The sequence below is a fragment of the Halictus rubicundus genome, chromosome 3 (assembly GCF_050948215.1).
Source record: "Halictus rubicundus isolate RS-2024b chromosome 3, iyHalRubi1_principal, whole genome shotgun sequence".
Classification (NCBI taxonomy): Eukaryota; Metazoa; Arthropoda; class Insecta; order Hymenoptera; family Halictidae; genus Halictus; species Halictus rubicundus.
In genome coordinates, this window is record NC_135151.1 from 10,063,465 (window position 1) to 10,085,244 (window position 21,780).

The 21,780-nt window shown below is 41.9% G+C and overlaps 1 protein-coding gene and 1 long non-coding RNA gene across 2 annotated transcripts in view; one reads left to right on the forward strand and one right to left on the reverse strand.

Moving 5' to 3' along the window:
- Positions 1-1,211: 1,211 nt before the first annotated feature.
- The window catches only part of Ldd (lipid droplet defective), a 64,355-nt gene continuing 43,786 nt past the window's right edge, over positions 1,212-21,780 (forward strand). The window contains exons 1-18 of the mRNA XM_076785324.1: positions 1,212-1,747; positions 11,099-11,182; positions 11,276-11,499; positions 12,422-12,564; positions 12,654-12,784; positions 13,540-13,925; positions 13,994-14,311; positions 14,797-15,052; positions 15,124-15,318; positions 15,388-15,602; positions 15,891-16,101; positions 17,166-17,530; positions 17,890-18,187; positions 18,610-18,804; positions 18,875-19,089; positions 19,921-20,162; positions 20,488-21,008; positions 21,332-21,739. Of these exons, the coding sequence (XP_076641439.1) occupies positions 11,120-11,182; positions 11,276-11,499; positions 12,422-12,564; positions 12,654-12,784; positions 13,540-13,925; positions 13,994-14,311; positions 14,797-15,052; positions 15,124-15,318; positions 15,388-15,602; positions 15,891-16,101; positions 17,166-17,530; positions 17,890-18,187; positions 18,610-18,804; positions 18,875-19,089; positions 19,921-20,162; positions 20,488-21,008; positions 21,332-21,739 (4,386 nt within the window). The 5' untranslated portion in view covers positions 1,212-1,747; positions 11,099-11,119. The remainder of the gene's footprint in view (positions 1,748-11,098; positions 11,183-11,275; positions 11,500-12,421; positions 12,565-12,653; positions 12,785-13,539; positions 13,926-13,993; positions 14,312-14,796; positions 15,053-15,123; positions 15,319-15,387; positions 15,603-15,890; positions 16,102-17,165; positions 17,531-17,889; positions 18,188-18,609; positions 18,805-18,874; positions 19,090-19,920; positions 20,163-20,487; positions 21,009-21,331; positions 21,740-21,780) is intronic.
- The window catches only part of LOC143352662 (uncharacterized), a 607,068-nt gene continuing 590,111 nt past the window's right edge, over positions 4,824-21,780 (reverse strand). The window contains exon 3 of the long non-coding RNA XR_013081982.1: positions 4,824-6,320. This is a non-coding gene — a long non-coding RNA (uncharacterized LOC143352662). The remainder of the gene's footprint in view (positions 6,321-21,780) is intronic.

Below are 21,780 nucleotides of genomic sequence, written 5' to 3' on the forward strand. Positions count from 1 at the left end.
TTATGCAAAATAAAAATTTCCTGGTTTCATTGACAAGATATAGAGGCTATATAGACACTAATTTTCTTTTTAATTCTCTTAGAGTTTTGCATCTGATCTACACAGTTCTATCATAAATATATAAAATCTGCAGTTTAATTATGACACAATCAAGTTAAAGAATTATTAGTCGAGTCAAGAATCTGAAAAATTACTGCGAATTCAATACCGAATGCGAATTAACTCAAATCGTTTCCTTCCGGTAAACAATTTAGCTATCAGTAATGGCTTAATAGTCATGTAGAAGTCAAAGATTGTAAATATGAACTTCTTAAGAAATTTTTCAATATCCATCTCAATAACAATTTCATTGTATACCTAATTACCTCAAGAAATACGACCGAACGATTTCTTTTGGGATCGGCACTCGCAAGAAAGGTATTACGCGTCTTTTACATTCAGCACAGTCATTATAAAATTTAATAGCCTTTTGAACGACGTAGAAGAATTTATTAGATTATATTACTTGAAGTGATCAGTTTCACGATTGAATCTCAACTGAATACAAAAATGATCAAAATAGCTTATAATAGTTGAAATATCTTTTACAAATTATTAATAAAGATATATATTACTACACGTTTCGCTCTCCAAAGTAACCATCTTCTCGATTAATATCTGACGTAGTTTTGGCACTTTTAAAACTAATTTGTCTAGTTTCTCTTTTGACATGCTTCCTCAGCTGTTCTGCAGAAGCTCCGATAAAAATTCTTTTCATTCTGGACAATAGAATTTGTAATCGTCTTTCTATAAAGTAAAATAGTATTAGTAAAACCGCAACAAAAGATGCCCAAGCAATAAGACTATAAGACATGGCGAAAAATGAAACCCTACAGTCTGCATTTTGTGCCCAAAGTTTGGCCACTAGATCTATAAAGGATCGGAGCACAGCATCTTCAGGGTCCGCGGCTCGCGATCCTCGCTTTTGCTTTCGTCGTTCGTCGAAAGTCGGCCCATGTTTACAAAAGGAGTAATCGAAGGGTGAGAGCAGTGAGCAAGGCAGAGGAGGAAGGACGAAGAAGGACGTTCGCAAACAAAAGGTCGAATTATCGGTCGGTGGGGATCATTTGGGCGGCGAATACAGGCGCGCGGGTGCGCCGCTCGCGTGTACGAGCCTATAAATACATATTCACGAGCGGATGTTGAGGCATTGCTGAGGTCCACGTGGTCGTGGATCACGGTGCTGGCAACAGTCGGTCTCCGACCGTCGTCCACAAGTGTGCAGAAAACGCGAACCGGTGTGTTCTCGTCTCGGGACGGGCAATCGAACAAGAAAAATAAAGGCGAGAGAGAAAAAGAGAGTAAAAGAGAGAGAGAGAGAGAGATAGACAGAGAGGGCAGCCATTGAGAAACCAGTGTTGTTCGGTTTCGTTTGGTGTCCGTGTTCCGGAGCGTTCGCCAGGATCCTCGTGGTTTCATAGTGGTGCACCGGCGTGGATCGTCGACGGGACGCCTCGGCGTGGCCCGCCAACCGCGTGATCTACGATCGATGCGATCGACGCTGTTCCCCGCGGCGGACGGTTCACGGTATCCTGGCTCTGCGGTTTCACGAGTTCGCGACCCGTCAGTTCCATGAGATTCCAGTGACACTAACAGTGACACTAGGCAGTGTCGCTATCCAGTGACAGCCGGCGCGTCGGCTTTCGTTCTCCGATAAGGCGGAAGCTGATCCATCGATCCGACCCATCCAAGTTCACCGGAGAGACACGTAAGTGACCGTGATCGCCGGACCGCCGATGTTTACCGACACGATCTCGGACGCACGTCGATCCACCGACGGGCTGATCAATCGCGTCGCGCGGATGTCGCAATGGAAAAGTGTCCCGAACCGATGTTACACAGTGTGCTGCGCGCGAGTACGATGACGCTTGATAAGAAACATCATCTGCGGACAACGCAGCTGATCGGTTTATGCGATTAATGTTGGATTGGACGATTTGCGTTTGGTTTTTACCGGTTACGATTCGGCGTTTAGGGAATAGATCAAATGGAAGACGATTCAAGTTGGCTTTTTCAGCTCTGTTTGTGTTTTGTCGACGAAACGTTGAATCAACAAGCGGAATTCGATCGGTGAAGTTGATAGATGCGGGCTAGATCGATTTCCATCTTTTTTTTAAGCGGTTACGGTTCACAATTTCGGGCATAGATCAAATGGAAAACGATTTAAGCTGGCTTTTACAGCTTGGCTGTTTCTATTTTGTAAAAGTTCATTCAACGGGCGAATTTGAGCAACTGGAAAATGTTGGATCGATTTTCGTTTGTTTTTAAAGGTTTATGATGTAGCGGTTTCAGAGATCAGAGGAAACAAAAAACAGTTCAAGCTAGTTTTGTTTACATCTCGTTGACTAAGAGTTCATTCGCCGAGTGAATAATCGTTTGTCAATCTTTAAAAGTACTATCAGACCCGCAACGATCCTACGCACACATAAACTGATAATTCCGAAACGTGTGTTGGTCTAACTGTTTCAATGTTTAAGTGATTACAAACTAACGCGAGTTTGCGTCGCGTCGGTTGTTAAATAAATTGTTTGAGGGTAAAGTGGAAGTTCCGCGTAAATCAGGTACTCCTGACCGTTAATGTGTATTAGCATAAACTAGAGGTAACGATTTGTGATCAGTTTATTTATGACGTGTTTACCGGTTTACCTCGAATTGTGTGAAATTGACATTGAGCAGCCGTATCTGTGCGCATATAAAATATCGTGTCCGCGATATAGATCGATATCATGTTTAACACGTAGCCCGTCCATATTTCGATCCAGATTTCAATGGCGAGGCTGTTTTGATTTATAGTTTATGTCGTGTTTATTATTGAAAATGATCCTCTATTGTACGAAGCTTAACGATCTCTTCGTCGAATCATTCGTACGATTGTCGAACATGAGATTGTCGATGATACGAGGAAATCTTATTTCACGCATTAAATCATATTTAATATATGTCAATCTACAATTAAGAAATATGACAATTAAGGTACATGAAAAGTGTTCAGCTAAAAACTGATTAACATTATTAAAAGAAGAAATCCATTTTCCTTCAGTTTCCGTTCGTGACAATTAACGTAGACAGTTTTCATTTCACAGAAAGATCCGCAGTCTAGTGATCACACGAAAGAAATTCCCGATTTTCTTCAAAACAAAACAGTCGGAACGAAAGTATACAGTTTCGATCGAACTGACTCAATTAGATCGTAGAAAGTCCATTCGTGGGCGTTCAAAAGCGAGTCTAACCAAATGCCGCTGCTAATTGGTTGCTAATTGACCGTCACCGGCGAATAGTCGCCAGTTAATTGATCCCGGCTGGAATCACCGGGAACGAGAATCGGAAAGGAAATGTTTCGGGCGGCCAATTTGCTGCGCAACCGCCGGAATATTTTCTGCAAGGTGGATGCATTCCATCCTCGTGTCTTCCTGCTTGCAATTCAATCGTAGCTGCCTCTGTGTGCCATCGGATACCCATAAACCGAGAGGTTCCTCGCGGGGAACGACGGTGTGTTGTCAACGTCTTTTTGCAGAATCGCAGGAACCAGGGGTGTGTCAAAACCCGAAAATATCGGGTCGAGAATTTTTTTCGGGATCTGGACGGGTTCGCGAATGAGGCGGATTCCCCGGGAGTTTGCGAGATTCCCGAAAATTTCAGGGTATCCTGAAACTTTCGAAGACCCGACTCGTCTCGCACCGATTTCTCGAAAATTTCGGGATTACCGTATTCCTTAGGGAATCCAGAATACCATAGGGAATCCTGAATACCCTAGGAATCCCGAATACTCTAGGGAATCCTGAATACGCTTCGAGAACGGAACGGGTTCTCGACAGTTTCGGGATTCTCGAATGTGGCGGGGTATCCGATAGTTTTCGGGATTCCCGAGAAAAATCCCGAAAAATTCTGGGGAATCCTGAAACTTTCGAAGACCCGACTCGTCTCGCACAGATTTCTCGAAAATTTCGGGATTCCCGTATTCCTTAGGGAATCCTGAATACCATAGGGAATCCTGAATACCCTAGGAATCCCGAATACTCTAGGGAATCCTGAATACCCTTCGAGAACGGGACGGGTTCTCGACAGTTTCGGGATTCTCGAATGTGGTCGGGTCCCCGATAGTTTTCGGGATTCCCGAGAAAAATCCCGAAAAATTCTGGGGAATCCTGAAACTTTCGAAGACTCGACTCGTCTCGACCCGATTTCTCGAAAAATTCTCGACCGTGCAGCCCCGAAAAATTCTTGGCCCGTCCAGGCCCGACATTTTCGAGTCCTCGCGCGTCAGTAGAACACGTCCGAGAGAGTATTCGAGAGGCGTCGACGCGTCTTCGAGGATTCCCGGTCCCCTCTTTCTCCTTTTTCGCGTTTTTGTTCTGCTTATTGCGTGTTTATCGGTAAGATGGGATCGGGAAACTTGCTCGACCAGCTGCGATCCCCTGCAATCTGTTTCGGCTTCCAAGAAAAGCTGGCTCTCTGTCGATTGCTTATGTCATCGACCGATGCCACGCTACCGGCTTCCGAACGATTCCTGGTCGAACGCAGCACAGGATCTATTGTTGATCGTGTCTGGTGTTCAAGGATCTTTCTCTCGCGCGGAGATTCTGCGAACCGGAAATCTTTGCCGCTTGGAAAGTGAATACGAAAAAATGTGTGAAACTCGTGAACTTATGACTTACCTTATTAACAGGACCCCATTCTTAACCCTTTGCCTTGCAATATCGAGTCATACTCGCGATGAAGATTCTGAACAGAGTCTAATAAATATGTATGTTATTAATTTCCTTTAATCTGAAGTAAAATTCTATTTTGGCGTTTTTAATGTAGAGCTATTGAAGCACATATAGACATACAGTACATATAAATTTTCTACTTTTTTTAGGAAATTACGAATTACAAAAATGTTCTAATCACTGAAACCGTAAAATAAATCGTAGTGCAAGGAGTTAACGCTAGGTTTACTGAGCCTTGAAAGTGACTATTTTATATTACTTTATAAAAATAACAAGAATGTGACTATTCAAACTTTTAGCCATCTTTTTATAATATATACCCAAAGAAATAAATTTGTTGAATAATTCCTCATGGATGCATCTTTAGAATCTCAATATTCGTAAATTAAAAATATTAGAACCCGTCATTATGACGTAAACCTAGTGTCAATATTTTGAGCATATTTCCTAGTGACTACACTAAGGTGTGAACAAATGAATGTAAAATTGTTAAACCATTTGAAATCCGCCATTCTGATTTACCTAGGTTCAAGTAGTCTTTAGCGACGTTTTGCGTAACACGAAAACGAAAGTATTTATACAGAAACAAACAAACAACAAAAGGAGCTGTATCTTTTACATTATGACTCGATTTTATGCACTTATGGCAGTAGATGCAATTTGAAACAGTAGAAAGGTTAAAATGATTTTAGAATGCCAACCTATTATTATCCGCTCGTTAAAATGATCAAAGAACTGTCTATCTGGCTCTAATCTCCTGCGATTGACGCAGATAATTTTCATTTTTCATAAACATCCTAATTATGACTTACAAAAGTATCAATATTCCATCAAAGTTTGTTTCAGCAGAGAATAGTTGATTCAAAGGTACATAAATCAATCACTGTACATAAAACAGGATTCCCCGTCAACGGTAAGGCACCTACTCAAATAGCCATGTAAAGGCCGAACAAATTACCGTACAACAATTCCCTGGTATCTATAAAATCGTTAATTACGCTTATTGTTTCCCGTCTAGCGTCGCGTTTACTCTGCAATCTCGATGGACTCTAATGGCGATTACAAACGTTTCGGTACTAACGATAAATCATTTATTATTTACAAATTTCCAAATTTGTAGATTGTTCGAACAGAAAAGACGTTGATCACACGAGAACATGATTTTTCCTTGTCGTTCGAAGCTTCTTTAATCTGGTGTTTGCCGCGTTTGCGAATGGGTGATGTTGCGGTTGCAGTTAATGCGGAAGAACGATAAACAGATGCTTCTCCCATGATGGTTGTAATTAGTGGACCCCGCGGATTATTCAATACTTGATGGAATGTATTTCCGTATTGATGGGAATCGCCAGCCATTCTCGTTCACGGTGGGGCTGACATAAATTCACTGTCTAGCTACGGAGCTTCCCATCTAAGAAATTTCCACTTTTACATTCTTTCAATGATGGCTAGTTAACCTTTTAAGCACTGTACGCCACTATAGTGGCTTCCGTGGAAAGCATCAGTTTGAACGGTACGCCACCATAGTGGCTTCCGTGGAAAGCATGAGTTTGAACGGTAACGCCACTATAGCGGCTTTTCTGCCATCCGTGGCCGGGCGCGCCGTACAGTGGGCAATTTGGACAAAATCGGATTCAAAATCAAGGAACTTTGGATAGGAATGAGGTAGAGCGATGAAATTTTTTTTAAATGAAAGCTGAAACTTTGTAGAATATGGGAAAAATAGGGAGATTATTACCATCCAATCATTTCAACGAAAAAATGACTTCATTAGTTTTTGTCACAAAAATCTATTTTTTACAAAATCCTGAGGTCGTAGACAAATTTTGAGACCAGGTTTGAAATCAGCGTGAAAAAATCTATGATGAAATGATGTATAGCATGTTAAAAAAAAATTTTTTCCGCGCGTGGTATTGGAAAAACTAAAATTTTCTTGAATTTGTGCGCGTTTAACGAATTTTCTCGAGGTTAAAAAGCGTTCGTACCACAATCTCTCTATTTTCCCCATATTCTACAAAGTTGCAGCTTTAATTTAAAAAAAAATTCATCGCTCTACCTCATTTCTATCGAAAGTTCTTTGATTTTGAATCCGATTTCGTCCAAATTGCCCACTGTGCGCCGTACCTGAGAGATAGACTTGCGGACGAGCGCGCCGTGCTAAAGAGGTTAAGGAGAATTTTATGTCTTGCATTAATCGCTCTGGCAGTAGACACTAATACGTTTCTCTGTTACCTGTGTCGTTTTTGCTACAGTATACTATATTTTTACCGACAACAGAATGCTTGCTAATGACACTATTACGTACAGAAGCAAATGTCATTTTTACAGTTTCATCAAAGCGTGCAACGTGTGCCGTTTTCGACTCGACTGATTTCTAGACCACTTTGGACTAAACATTTTGCAATATCTAAAAATTTGTATCACCCAAAAATGCGTACAGTTCGAGGGTGAAAAAGTGAACTGTTAGTCGGTTGCATTTTCAGCCACTTTCTTCCGAATTGCAGCGAAACCTCGATTACGCGCGTCACACTTTCATCATCTTTGCGGTTCCCGGCGCCAGCATCGCAACAAATTCATTTTCATAGGGAGCCTTAAGATCCTCAAAGGATTATAAACTGCAATTTCCAACAGAGTTTCGTTACATTTTTAATTAACCGAGGGCATCACCGAGGGGAAGAAAATTTCGTTCAGTTTCTTCAAATTTGCCCGCAACTTTCTCTAAATTTGCATGAATTTCCACAGGCTGGTGATAACGATTAATAAAGTCTTCCTGGCATGGCGGCGCCGTTCATAGTGATCAGTCAGGCGGATGATTTATGCAAGTCGCCGCAGTTGATTAACTCATTGTTAGCGAAACTGCACGCGACGTGTCGCGAAATAAAAACATATCAGAGCAGCTACTTTTTTCCGCAGTTTTGCGGTTTTTCTTCTGATCGTCTGAAAATATTCGCGCGGCGAATTTCTTCCCGTTGGTGGAGCGGAGAAATTATTAGCTCGGAGGGCCCCAACTGCCGAAAATTCTCACGAATTCATTTCGCTTCTTCCATTTCCGCCGCTTCCCATTTATGGGCTGGTTTTTTATGCCAGGAGAGATCGTAACGAGTCGTTCCTCGTCTCGGAAATATTTCGTCCTCTTGTTTTCTTCCGTTCGTTCACGTGGTCGCGATCGAGACGCGCCCAAGGCTTTCGCAAACGCGTAATGTCAGCGATTACGCGAAATGACAGCGTGGGGATGCTGTTTCCAAATCAATAATTATTCCGCATCTTCGTAATCTTGAACCCGAATAATGACGGGTATGCGAACAAGCTGGTGTGCGTGGCTGCGCTCTCGACCGTCGAATTCGAGGCCGAACGTCGTCTCGCCGGACACGACAGTTTCAAACATGATTTTGTTTCGAATCAATACCTAGATTTCTATTAATTACGTAACGAGAACTGCGCGAAAATCTTCCCGCTCCTTAACGGTGTATCCTGGTTTTCGCGGCTGCTCCCGAGTGTATTTTGAAGTACGCGTGTGATTATTTTTAACCCAAAATAATCAAAATTACAGAAGTTATACATATTTTTACAGACTACGTTTCCAAAATATGGGTTAAAAAATGATTTATTAATCAGTAGACTGCAGATTTCATCCATTTATGACCAAACTCAGAATACAAAACGGTAAAAACGTTTAAAGAATTTAAAAATAGTATTACTTTCAACTCAATAAAATGATTATAAAAAGAAATAAATGTCTACACAGCTCCTGTACAACTATTGTTATTTTGCATAAAAATCCGCGGTCCGTTAATCGGTATGAGTGTAGTTACAATCTGAAACAAAAGAGATAAAAACTGTTGATTATTCAGAAAATGGAGGCATTTTGAAATTTCCGATTTGTAAAATATTTTTCTTATAATTTGTAACCGATGCATAAAGATTTTATTCTGTATACAAATTAGACAGCTATTTGAGTAATTACTTTGCATTAATCGCAAGTTCTAGAGTTGCTCGATAAGGTGGTGTATTTTTCGAGTCATCAGTGGCTGACAAGACAATAAAATTTCACAGACAATGCTGTCACAAGTTCGGCGAACGCAGTGGGCGAAGCAATACTTAATAATCTCGTTTTCACGGTTTTTTGCGATGTCATTCGTGTAATACGGGCTTTGCCCGTTCAAAAGGATCACGCGCTTCCGCTCCATTAACGTTTATTGCATTCTTCTTTATAATTTCGTTGTATGTCTTGCTCGCTACTGTGAAATAATTACCGCCTGTTTTCCCTCGAATACCCGCTTTTAATAATGTGTAATGCAGCCCTGTCATGACGGTAGGAAGTGTTGCACACCTGCAATCGGTAGTTTCATGCCAAACCAATATTTTAATAATACTTTCTGGGAATGCAAACGTTGCAAAATTAACTACAAAATCTGGTTGTCCGTCAGCAGTCTCGAGTCTTGGGTGCTTCGCTGCGATTCCTTTTTAATCTGTGGTTTGTTAAATCATTTCTACAGGTTTCTAGTATTGCTTATATCATTTGACTAAGAACAAGCCAATAAGTTATCTAATTTTATATTTTCTCTTTCATCATATAAAACACTGGCAAAATCTTTTCAAGATTTCTAATTCTTAAGAATTGATTACTTAAAATTGTCCAATGCCTTTTTAAATATTTTGTCTAGTTTTTCATGCCATATGTTTCATCTTCAGCTAATCTTTAGCCTGAAAAGTTGGTTTTACTTTCGCTGTTGTGCATTAGTTTTCCAATTTTTGCTTTTATAAAAGTCGACGGGACACAAAATTAATCGAGCGCGTTAAACGTCAAAGCAAATCTGAAGCTCGTGTTCCGCTGGTACCGAAAAGTTTTGAAGCTGCGAACCAAATTGGAATTGATTTTTTTGAAATATTTATTTTACATTCCTCTGGAAATTTTTCTGTGATGTTTTTCTGTGGAACGTGCAGATTTCAGCTTGCACCACTGTACGAAGTAATACAAATTTTCGTAGACCAGTTTTTGCTTTTGTAAAAGTCGATGTTACACAAAATGAATCGAACGCGTTAAACGTCAAAGCAAATCTGAAGCTCGTGTTCCGCTGGTTCCGAAAATTTTGGAAGCTGGTCTGCCGGCTGTTATCATGGCATTCTGCGCGAGAGCCTATCGGTTTCGATCTCCTACGAAAGCAATCCGCTCGTTTCATTGTTCTGTTTCCCCGCAATGGAACCCGGCAACAGCACGCGACAGAGTGAAGCGCATTTCCGGTTGCCGGTGTATCGACAGACACGCTTGTTACGCTCTTCAAATATTTGTTCTGCCCTCCGTGGTGCGTCAGCGCGCACGGTTTCACCGTTCGATCGTGATGCATGGATCGGGATCCGTTCGTACAGGGCTTCGCCGTACCATCTCCTTTGAGCTGTTTTCAAACGGTGGTCAAAAATCGTCAAACGAAAATCAATTCCTCTGACTGCGCCGAACGTTTTCTCGTAAACTTTACGAAAAACGTTACGCGATTTTTCCACAGCCTAATTCTGTGTTAGCACACATTCCACCGGTATTTTTTCAAAAAATTCCAGCCCGAATTGAATATAAAACTCGAGAGGTTGTATTTTAAGACAGCAATTTTATTAATCAATTGTGTGGTCATTGGATAAAGTTCCGAAAATCGGCCAAATCCGATTGAGCTACAATTCGGTAAATAGCCTCCTTTTGCAGTAAAAATATCTTTCCCAAAAGGATTTTTGTAGACTCGAAAAAATTTTTTATCATGTTAATATCATTTCCTACATTATTAGATACGAACTACAGAGAAGTCCTTTTCAGTTGACGTGTTTTAGGACGGAGCCCCTCCCTCTGCACTCTCCCCCACTCCAAACCTAAGCCTGACCTAACCAAAAAACTTTATTTTGAAAATAACGTGCAAGAACATCTCTGATCACTTTCTAACATTTTTTTATCGTTTTCCTGAGGAAATTATAAATTCTGACGCCAGAAACGTGCTTCAAGTTTTTGGCTTTATTTCGCAGAGAATCAAGACAAAATATAGCTCAATTTGTAGCTGGAGATATTTTCTAGTGCGCGCTGGTCTCGACTTCATCCAGAAAACTCATTCAATGGCATAAAAATGCTTGGATTCTATTACCAAATATCTGCATAATCTCGGCAGCTCTTGACCAGCGCGCACTAGATTGAACCTTTCTCTTTCGAATGAACCCTTTACCAGCGACAAAATATTCTTATTTAAGGACGAAAACTTGAAGCACGTAAAACCATTTTTTTACGGTAATGTAGTTACTCTACCTTATCGCGAATCTACGAGGACCGAGCCCTTAAGCAGTTTTGCGTTTCGTGAAAATCATTGTGATCGTTTTCGCAGATTGAATCAACTCTGGTCAGGATGAGGGTCGATCAGATCGGGCTGCTGTTGTGGAAGAACTACATCGTCCGCAAACGTCAGCCGGTAACTATCATGCCCCAATGTTTTTCGTTTCGTAGTCGTTCCCCGCGTCCCAGGAAGGTCGCTAAAAGCACGCCCGCAAATTTCAATGTTTAGGGGATATTGGCTCTGGTGTTCGTATGGCCCGTGATCGTGTTCATGATCCTCTACACGATCCGCGACAACGTGGACCCGGAGTACTATCCGACTTGCCAATTTCCTGCGAGGTCGATGCCGCGGAATGGCCTGCTCCCATTCGTTCAGAGTTTCATTTGCAGCCTCGGCAACCCGTGCGATCCTCTCACGGAATACGAAGAAGTCCCGTCTTACAAGAACGCAACGTTAGTATACCGAAAAATATGAATACCCCGCACGCAATCCTATTTTTCCCGGCCCTGATCCCATCTCGATCCCTCCCGCTGCGTCCAGCCCGGAAATCGTTCACGGTATCGCAACGTTCGCGAATATTTCCGAACAACCGGATGCTTTCACCGGGATAAATCGCTGAAGTATACACCATGGCCGATTTTTTTTTACCTCTGTATTAGCTATAAATTTTGCATTTTCTGAACGATTTTCCGGGCCAGTAACCGAAACGGCGCCCGCAGCTGACGGATTGACACAAAACTGTACACATCATTCAGTCCGTCGATAATTATACTGATCTCTATCGAACACTGGTCTCGCGAGAAAACTATTTTTTGGAGTTTCGTGCAGGTAAATCGAAAGCATTCCAAAATTTGTATTGCATCATCTTCTTGTGTTCAATTATTGTCTGATGCGGTAATTAACTGCAGATCTTATGCGCTTATAACAAAGTATAAAGCATAGAATAGTAGAAATGAAGAACTTCAGATTACTGTACTTTTAGTTTAATTTCGCAAAACTATTGAGAGAAGATACACATTTAACCCTTTTCTTTAATCGGAAGGAAGAATTTTAGTTTTTCACAAAGACCATTCATTTAGCAATTAATGAAGGAATCGGAAGAACTCCAGATTACTGTCATATTGGTTTAACTTAGCAAAATTGTTGAGAGATAAGACACATTTTTGTTGAACTCCTTTCACTCTTTAACCGAAGCAAAGAATTTTTATTCTGCACAAAGACCATCGCTTTAGCGATCAGTGAATCAAAATCCTCTGAACGGAGCTCCAAATGATCGAGCGACAGCGCAGATTATCAATGAAAGAGAAACGCTTGCAGTTTGTTGGTTGTATACATATTTTTTTCTCTCCGATGCGTTTACATAATCGCGAACAGTCTGGGCGCACTGATCACAGAAATACAGCCCATGTTGACCAACGAGACGGTTCTATCCGCCGTGAAAACGCTGCCGCACAGTATTCAGCTGCTGAAGTCGATGGCGCAGATACTCACGAAACCGGAAATCAAAGCACTCTTCGGTAAGGACTGCTCGACACCTCGCTCGCTATCGTGAATCCGAATCTGCCGATTTTACTAGTGACCGTTCAACGAATTCATTGCTTTCTAGATCGCGGCATACGATTGGGCGATCTCTTCAACAACCACGAGGAAATCAAAAGAGTTCTCCGCGAGCAGATGCCGGACGCGCGCCAGGGATTGGTTGACGATTTGTTCGACTCGTCTATAAAATTAGTATACGTTAGTATCGTCGCAGAAACGCGTCGTCTTACTCTTAACTCCGTCATTCCTCGTTTTCAATATGTTCATTAAAATCGTTTAAATTTAACCCTCCAGTGCGCGGGTCAAAAGTATCCATTTTTTGGTTGTCATTGCTTCTAAAAGCTCTATTGTTGCTATATTGTATTAAACTACTGCTAGAAGAACAAACATTTATTGGGGAATTTTGGGATAGTTTAAAGAAAATTCTCACAGACCCGATCCGTGCGCTGGATGGTTAATGTGTTTGTTGAAATATATATAGCGAAATTAGGCGAGAAATCATAGAATCCTTAGTATAACTATTGGCTGAATTCTTAAGGGGTGGTTTATAGAGAAAGAAAAACGTTTTAAATTGATATTGTCGACATTGTGTTTTACAGTGATGCTTCTAACAATCATTCGAAAAGAAGGATTGTATTGATTGACCAAATGAAAAATTTTAATAACTTCCACTGAAGAAAGTTAAGAAAGAATCAAGAATAAAATAGGAAAAGTTCTTGATTTTTTAAATAAAAAACTTATTGCTCTGTTAGATGAAGCTTGCGATAATGAACATGTTAATTCGCCGACCACGAGGTTCTTTCTTACTTTTTCTTCTCTTCCGTGGCTTTTACAGTATGTTTAAATATATAGTTCTCGAAGAGCACCTTTATCAGCCTAAAAATGTGCAGTATGTTCACGAAAATGTCTGGTCCAGTTACATTTTTTGATATTTTTTCGTTCACAATTGTCAGCTGATCGAAGCCTTCGGCACTTCAAACGTCGGAGACGTGATTTGCTCGCCGGAAAGCTTGAAGAAGTACCTGGTCCTGCCGACGGAGAAGGATTACGTTCAAGTCTCGAAGATCCTCTGCGACATCGACTCGGAAACGATACCAAGCATCCTCGAGAATTTATCCAAGCATCTGGACTTCTCCGGAATGCTGGAGATGGTGGATAGAGTTATGGCCAAGTTTCGAGATTATGATATCTTCGTGGACTTGAGACGGACAATGGAAACTATCCTTGATCTAGAGAGCTCGAAGAAGTACATTCCCAAGTACCTCAGGATCCAGCAGTGGTTGCCGAAGATGATTATGATGTTTAAAACCGTTACGTTCAAGGAGATCGATCTTACCTTGTGAGTAGACTTTGCGAATGTCTAGCATGGATCTATCGTGTGAACAATATTTCCGAATGTTTCCGTAGCGTGAACAAGACGTTGGAGGTTCTCAACCCAATTTTCGAGCCCGAAGAAGACTGGCCCATCGCTCAGCACGCATTTTTGAGGGTGCAGAATATATTGGTACTGATGAAAGAGATGCAGATAGACCAACGTGGCAGCTTCACCGGCGACTTTTTCACCATGATAGAACGTTTCGTAAGCTGGATGCAATTCCTTCCTCCGGTTCCTGCGGAGGGCATCGAGAAACTGGCACGGGTTGCGGACGCTGCGTTCGCCGTTTTGCAAAGTGGGGCGCAACTGACCTCGAAGATATTGGACCGGCACAAGGACGATCTTAACCTGTAAGTGTCCTTAAAGTATACCCTACTTTATTGTTATTACGCTACAGGAACAAGCTTCCTCAGATTGCAGAGGCCCCTACTGTGGTCCTTTTCTTCTGAGTCTATCCTAAACAACTAAAACCCATAAAGCACTAATCGATAGACTGCAAAGACCTACCGCGTAGCAATAAGTAATCATAAAATACAGGGTTACATAACTTACTTTTATGAATTTTTCATACTCAAGGTCGCGTGAAGGTCATAATTTTACAGGTCGTTGGATTCGTCTGGACCTCGGCTATCAGATAGCGATAATAAAAATACATCATTCCATTTAAAATAAAACTTCGATGATCTTGAAATCTCAAAAAATATAATCTTGAACTTTTGAAATTTTCTTTCATCAAAAATACAAGCGAGATAGTTTAGATGGTCGAGTTAGGTGAGACACGCTGTATAAACTAACCAACAGATACTAGCACAGCTTTGTTCTACCTCGTTTCCAGAAAGCCGGAAGTCTGGAAAGGACTCAAGGAATTCTTTTCGGACAAGATCCTAGCAACGTTGAGTTACGCTTTCGCGTTCACGCAAAGCGTAGTCAGAACGGTCCATCACACGGCCATTATTCACGAAGATTTGGAGAACAGGCTGTACCATGTCTCCCTGAAGAACAAGGATGTTGTACAACAATTACTCACCAGCGTGGATACCAGTGTTTATCGAACTGTCGTGCGCTCGTTCTCCAGATTAGACTTCGTGGAGGTTGACGACTCTTCTTCAACAGGCTTCGCTCGCTGTTAGGATCATTTAAACAATCCCTTTGTCCGTTTCAGAAATTCGTCGAGGCAGTTACAGAGGCCAAGCCCGAGGACTACTTCTGTCAGAAGGATACGCTGAACGAAGTGTTCGATAATTTCGAGGACTCTGGCCAGGGAGCAGTCGCCAGCGAAATACTTTGCAGCGACAAGGGGAAGAAGTTCCTCTCCGAGGTGTACGGTACCATGGAGCTCCAGAGCTTCGAGAGCACTGTACGTAGTTCATTTTATCAATCGTGAAAACGCTCCGACGAATTTGCTTTTGTTAATTGCACTCAACAGGCGCGGGACACTTTGGATGCTGCTATCAGCATGGCATTCAAACAAGCTATTGTCATCGAGAAAGCGAATCTGACAGGGGTGGTCAGCAGTGTGAACGATTTTATGAGCTTCATGGACAAGCCTAGGAGATCGCACCCTAATTGGTCGGTCTTCACGGTCGACGAGACGTGGGCCAAAGTGTTCGAGGACACCAAGCCTCAAAATAGACTGAACGTGTGAGTACCATGCAATGAAACTTTGTATTTCGAGGTGACTGGTTGAAGACTTCATTGGAACCTAAAAGAGTACAGTTATTAATCCTAGAAAGAGTATAAAGGGAGAATTCTTGATCCCAACGGTCACAATGTATTCAAAATTTATTATCTCAGAACTGTCAACAGTCTTTTCAGGTTCATGGAGTTCTACAGCCTCTTTTATATTGTTTGAACTCTATTAAAATATTTAAATTCTTCAGCCTCGGCTCTTTTTATCTTCTGTGGATTCTGCGAATTTGAATTTTTCAGTCTCGGCATCCACCTGAGCATAGCGAAGATGATCGGCTGCTGCAACCTCAGCTTCCAGGTCATCAAGTCCGACATGAAGAGCATAGATTTCATCGCGCGAATGGCGCTGCAGGATATAACGGAGAACAAGGACGATTGGGTTGGCGAAGTGACCCGTCGCAAATACGAACTGCTCGAAACGTTTTATCTAACAGCGACGGATAGAGCAAAGGTCGGTGGTTCGTCGTCTTAAATCTTGCACTACAGGGTATTCGACTACAGGTGGGAGCAAATTTAAGGGGTGGTTCTCCAAGACCGTATAAAACGAAAATGAAGAATAAAAAATTGCGATTTCGGCTTCATTTTTTAGTTATAATCAATTAAAAGTCCGCCTAAAATGCGGCAACCCGACCAACAGAGGTTTACGTTACTTACGTCATAAAGGCGCGCGACAGTCACGTATCGAAGGGGGTCCTCACTCGCATCCAATGGTTAGGCTTTGACGTCACACGCTTTAGCCAATAATTCGGCTAGAACCGAAAATGCGTGTAGAATGACCCAATCGGATGGTTTACACGCCGAATTCTTGCCAGGTATGCGGAGTATCTGTCACTTGATACGTGACTGTCGCGCCCCTATGACGTCAGCAACGCAGACCTCTGTCGGTCGGGTTGCCGCATTTTAGGCGGATTTGTAATTGATAATAACTAAAAAATGAAGTCGAAATCGCAATTTTTTTATTCTTCATTTTCGTCTTATATTGCCTTGGAGAACCACCCCTTAAATTTTCTCCCACCTGCAGTCGAACACCATGTATATTATACAATTGTAGAATATGACATGAAGAATGTTGGAAACGTTAAATGGTTCCAATACGATAGTCAGGAGCTGTACTTATTAGGTTGTTGCACATGAAATGTCCAATTTTGGACGGCAACGTTAAAGAAACAATTTTCTTCTAAGTGAAACTTATTAATCAAGGTCGGCACAATTATAATCATATTCTGACAATGAATTGCAAGTGTCTCGATTGTATGGTAGAAATTGAATCTTTTTGTTCCCAATTATTTATAAGACAACCATCTCCGTTTTTGAGTTTTTTCTAGCATCGACGATTTACCCTTATTTTTAGATTAAAAGATTTTATTACATTTGCTTTCTAAACTCGGACACATGACATGTGCGCCAACCTAACATTTTCTATCGTGATTTCAATGCAAATGTATCACAGAAGAACTGCACGAATCTGAAACTGCCGTCCCTGCTTTCATCTCGGACGAACACTTTTATCCGCAGGTTTTACAAATTTTAGAGTACGACAACTTCACGAGATCGTACTGCGTGTACCCGAGTCCGCCGCCGTTAATAACCTTTCCAAGGAACGCGAACAGCACGTTGCTGAAGACGTTGATCTGTCGTCTCGCGAGCATCGTGCAGAACGACCTGGATTTGGATGTAGAGACGATCCACGCGTCCACTGCTAGCTCGAAGTTCAACTGGACAGAGTTCAACGAGATCACGATCGGGATCTATCGGTACATCGACGTCTTGATCCACGAGAAGACTCCTCCCCATCAGCTGATGAATTTGGAGAAGATGAAGAAACACTTCAAGATCTCATGGAGCTCCGATTTGAGCGCCAGGGATGGCTTCGAGATCAGGTTAGTGGATGTTGAAGACAATTCGACTGATCTAGCGAGAGGTCCACATTCGGTTTGCTTTTAAAATCAGCAGGTTTCTAGAAAAACATGAAGTTCCTTACTTTTTAACATTATATCCACCGGAAGTCTATCTTGTTCCGATATAAAGCGAAAACTGGGGACCGGTTTTCGCCGTGTTTCGGATCAGGCTACCTATGGGAGGGGTTTTACATATTGCGAAACAGACACCGTCGCCTTATATCGGAACAAACCTGTAATAGGCTTCTCAATAATTGTGCTGCGCCAAATGGAAGCTTAAAAGGTTTAAAAGTGTGCAACTCTGGATGCATGCTCTGGTGACATGTGTCGTCTTTTTGCAGCGTAGGTCTGATCTGCAAGTTCTTTAACCTTCTGGAGAGCCCGTTGTTTAACATCCAATCGAAAAGCGGTTGGAAAACTATGGACAGTCTTGGTTGGTTGTTCACGTTGGTCATGGAAATGATGCAGAATTCCTTACTAGAAGTTTCCAGGGTGGATTCTGGAAGGGTGACCCAGAATCATACCGGTGACACCCTAGAGCTGCCTGAAACGAGAAACCTGATCAGCATTACCCTTTTCAACCTTCGCGATCTGATTCTCGACGTGATCGACATCGTTACCATGAAACCAATCCACCTCGTACGTTCAGTAATTAATATTTACATTATACCTCGATATCATGTTTCTACAAATAACTAACATATTCGAAGCGGATGAAGTTAATGCTCTACTCTAAATACGTTGCTCTGAGTGGGCGTGGCTTTTGAGGCGTGGTCTGTAGCGGGGCGTGGCATCGTTGCTCCTGTTCTCGCCAGAGCTAGGGCAGCCAGAAATAGGTGGCCTATTTCAATCCAGGCCTTGGCGACATATGTAGGGAAATCACTGTATCTCGTAGATTCTGTTCGAAAATTTCACTACAAGCCTGACTCGATATCATAATGCAAGCGGATAATCGGCCGAATGAATTTTATCAGTTTGTTTAATCTTGTCCACCAACTGGTGGTCGTTCGTCTCACCTGAAACCGTGTTCTTTAGCATGTTCTGGATGTTTGTTCCGCCAGATATCCCTGTTGGACGATTACAACACTCGAGAAAGCTATTGGCCCTGCGTGCAAAAAGAAAGCGTCGGGGCCGCGCTGGAATTTCGAAGCGGTAGTCGCGCGTTGATCGAGAAAATTGAAAAGATATCCTGCAACCCGGGTCCGGTGACCCGAGAATGGAGCGCGTATCCTATGGCGTACTCTATCGTTCACGGTGTAAGTTTTTCCCTCGAATTTCCTGGATGCGTCCAGTGACGTTTTAATGAAGAGAATCGATCGATTGCAGAGCGATGAAACACCTCCGCCGAAATTCAATTGGACCGAGGGTTACAGAGCGTTCAGAAATCTGTCTGAACAGTTCGAGAACTGGGTGATCGCCACGGAGAAGAGTCTGTCGGATTCGCTGGGGTCGTCGTCCACGAAACCGGACGTCCTTGGCGGACTTTCGACCCTGAAGACCATATTCGACGAGAGGTGGCAGAATTCGGAGGACGACACGAAGTAAGACCATCGAAATTAGTCTCCTCTTGCGATTTTACCGGTGCAGAAGTTTATCAGTAGGGCAAGGGACCGAATTATTGCGGGGATACCGATTACTGTGCCTATATTAATTACTCTTATTTGAAAGCATAATGAATATTTAAACAGAGATATATAACATATATGTTAACCGATTTTAATGAAAAAATGTAATATTTTTTTTTAAAGATTCATTATGCTTTAAAAATAAGTATAATTAATATAGGCAAAGTAATTGATACCCCGACAGTGATTGGGTCCCTTAACCTAGACTGGGGATCTTTTTGCAAAATAAAAAGTTTGTGCATCGATTACAAGACTTACAGGCGAAATAGTACGTCTTTTATTAATAATTTGTATATAATACAAACAATATATTAATACTCCCAGTCTTTTCATCTTTCTACTGTTTTAAATTGCATCTACTTATTTTTGTCATAAATCCACAAAATCCGCAGTCTATTTATCAGGTAACCACGAAAGTGGTGTAACAATATTTTTGTCTTGTTCTTATAAAAATGTTTGCTCCCGGTATTATGCAAATGTTCAAACTATGAAGAATGATCAAGCACCAAACAAATGTAAATGATTGTCTAGTTAAATGAAATAATAATTACATATGTTGGTAGACATTTGGACGAGCTCTCCGTTAAATAAACTTTCGTTCCAGCACACAAGGTGATTTTTAATTAACGATACGGTGAACACGTTCATAGGAACAAAATCTAGAGCAGTTATGGTTACCTGATGAGTTAATGGGTTCCAACGAACATAAAGCTTTATGGACAGCATGCTGAAGGATTTATTGTTTAGGACTGTTCTGGATCTCATCGATCTGGAGTTAGACAAGACTATGTCAGCGTTCCACAGCGAGCTTGCGGCCAGCAACGTCTGGAAAGAGGATGTTTTCATGGACGATCGAGTGTTGATCACTGCCAAATTCGCCTCTGATCTTGTTCACAAAGTAGCGACGCTGGTGTCGAGTATCCTGCGCACTGATACCGCAGAGTATACCATGATTTCAGACTATACTGACAGTACTACTTCATCTAGCGGTGGGTTCAACAAAAATATCATCCACGTCCAAATCATTCAGTCTAAATTCTTGCTTTACTTATCATTGTACAAAGAAGTTTCTCAGACACGATTTTATATCAATGAAACAATAAGGAAAATATCGTGCGGTTCCGGAAGTTATTTTTATTTTATGGGATTTTTCGACGTGGTCAAAGGAGAACGCGTTAAAAGGAGAAATTCATTTTTATGTAAAAATGATCAGAATTAATTTATATAATTCTTATTTTGTACAAATAACATCTAGTCATCGAAGCAGTACTTTCATTTTGAAGAATTTTTGCAATTTTGCTTTCCCGTTTCCAGAATCAGAGTTCTCTAAGGTCGTCGAGATGAAGTGGCTACCCCTATTGGGATTCACTAACAAAAGCCCGATCGGAATATTTTACAACAAATTGCCGTACCTGCTGGCCACGCTGGCGGACGGATTAACCGATCTCGATGTGGACAAACTTATCGTGAAGTCTATGTCGAACGAGGTCAACGTCTCCTGCGATGAGCTGTTCGACCATTGGCCGACATCCCCTACAGGCTTCACCCTCGAAGACCACGAGATCCTGAAGAAGTTCGTGTGCTACCTTACTTCCTTTAAATTCAACGTCTACACGGATCTGTTAATTGCCGAGACAGTGGTCTGGAGAACCCCGGTGAACCAGTATCGATCGCGGGTGATGTCGGTGATCAGCGACATTTACGATCTGTCGAATATCATCAGAAACATCACGAAGATGCGCGTGATGATCGAGGTCCCCTTCTCGGACCACTATTTCAAGTGGCTGCTGACGGAAATGCTATCCACGTTCGAGAAATCTGAGAAATTTTACCAGGTAAGACATAATTCTGCACGTGGTTATGTAATACTCATTTCTCGTATTGTTTTGAATATCTGGCGGAAATAAAATATTTTTCCATATTCTAGTGGTTTAGTCAGAATTTCTAAGTTCACGATCATGTGAAGGTCATCGTATAGTACGTCGTTGAATTCTTCTCGGCGTCAGCTATAACCTTGACGATTCAAAAATGGTGTCGCTTAGAAACACTACGGTGACCTTGACTTTTTATTAAAAAATACTTTCGTTTCTATGAACGAACAAGTCAGCCTCGTAGAAATTCGTTGACATTTTCATCGAACTGATCGTTCCTTTTCAAGAACACAACAGCCCAGGTCCCCACCGATTGGACCGACTACAGGCTCATCGTCGAAGGCGTGTCCGAGTGTCTGCTTCACGTCACGAACACCGTGAACAAGATCAACGACATCGACAAGCTACGGAAAAATCGTATGAACATCTGGGACTTCGTCGAGGGCACCGAGGTGCGACGATTGCTGAAGATCCTCGACGCTCATCCCGAGGAGACGATCGCTCTGGTAGCACAGATGGTTGAGATCGGCACGAGGACAGGCAACTTCTCCTACCAGAACATAAGGAAGACGATCTGCAATGCACGGAGCCCTTCAGGGTATTGGTCCGCTGTGAACAGGAGCCGATTCATCCAACAAGTGTGCTCGTTCGATCCTTACCAGTTGCTGAGGTCCGTCACCAGCGAGGAGTATTACGTGAGTAGGCTCTTTCCTTCAGTTTCCATTTCATGGAGTCG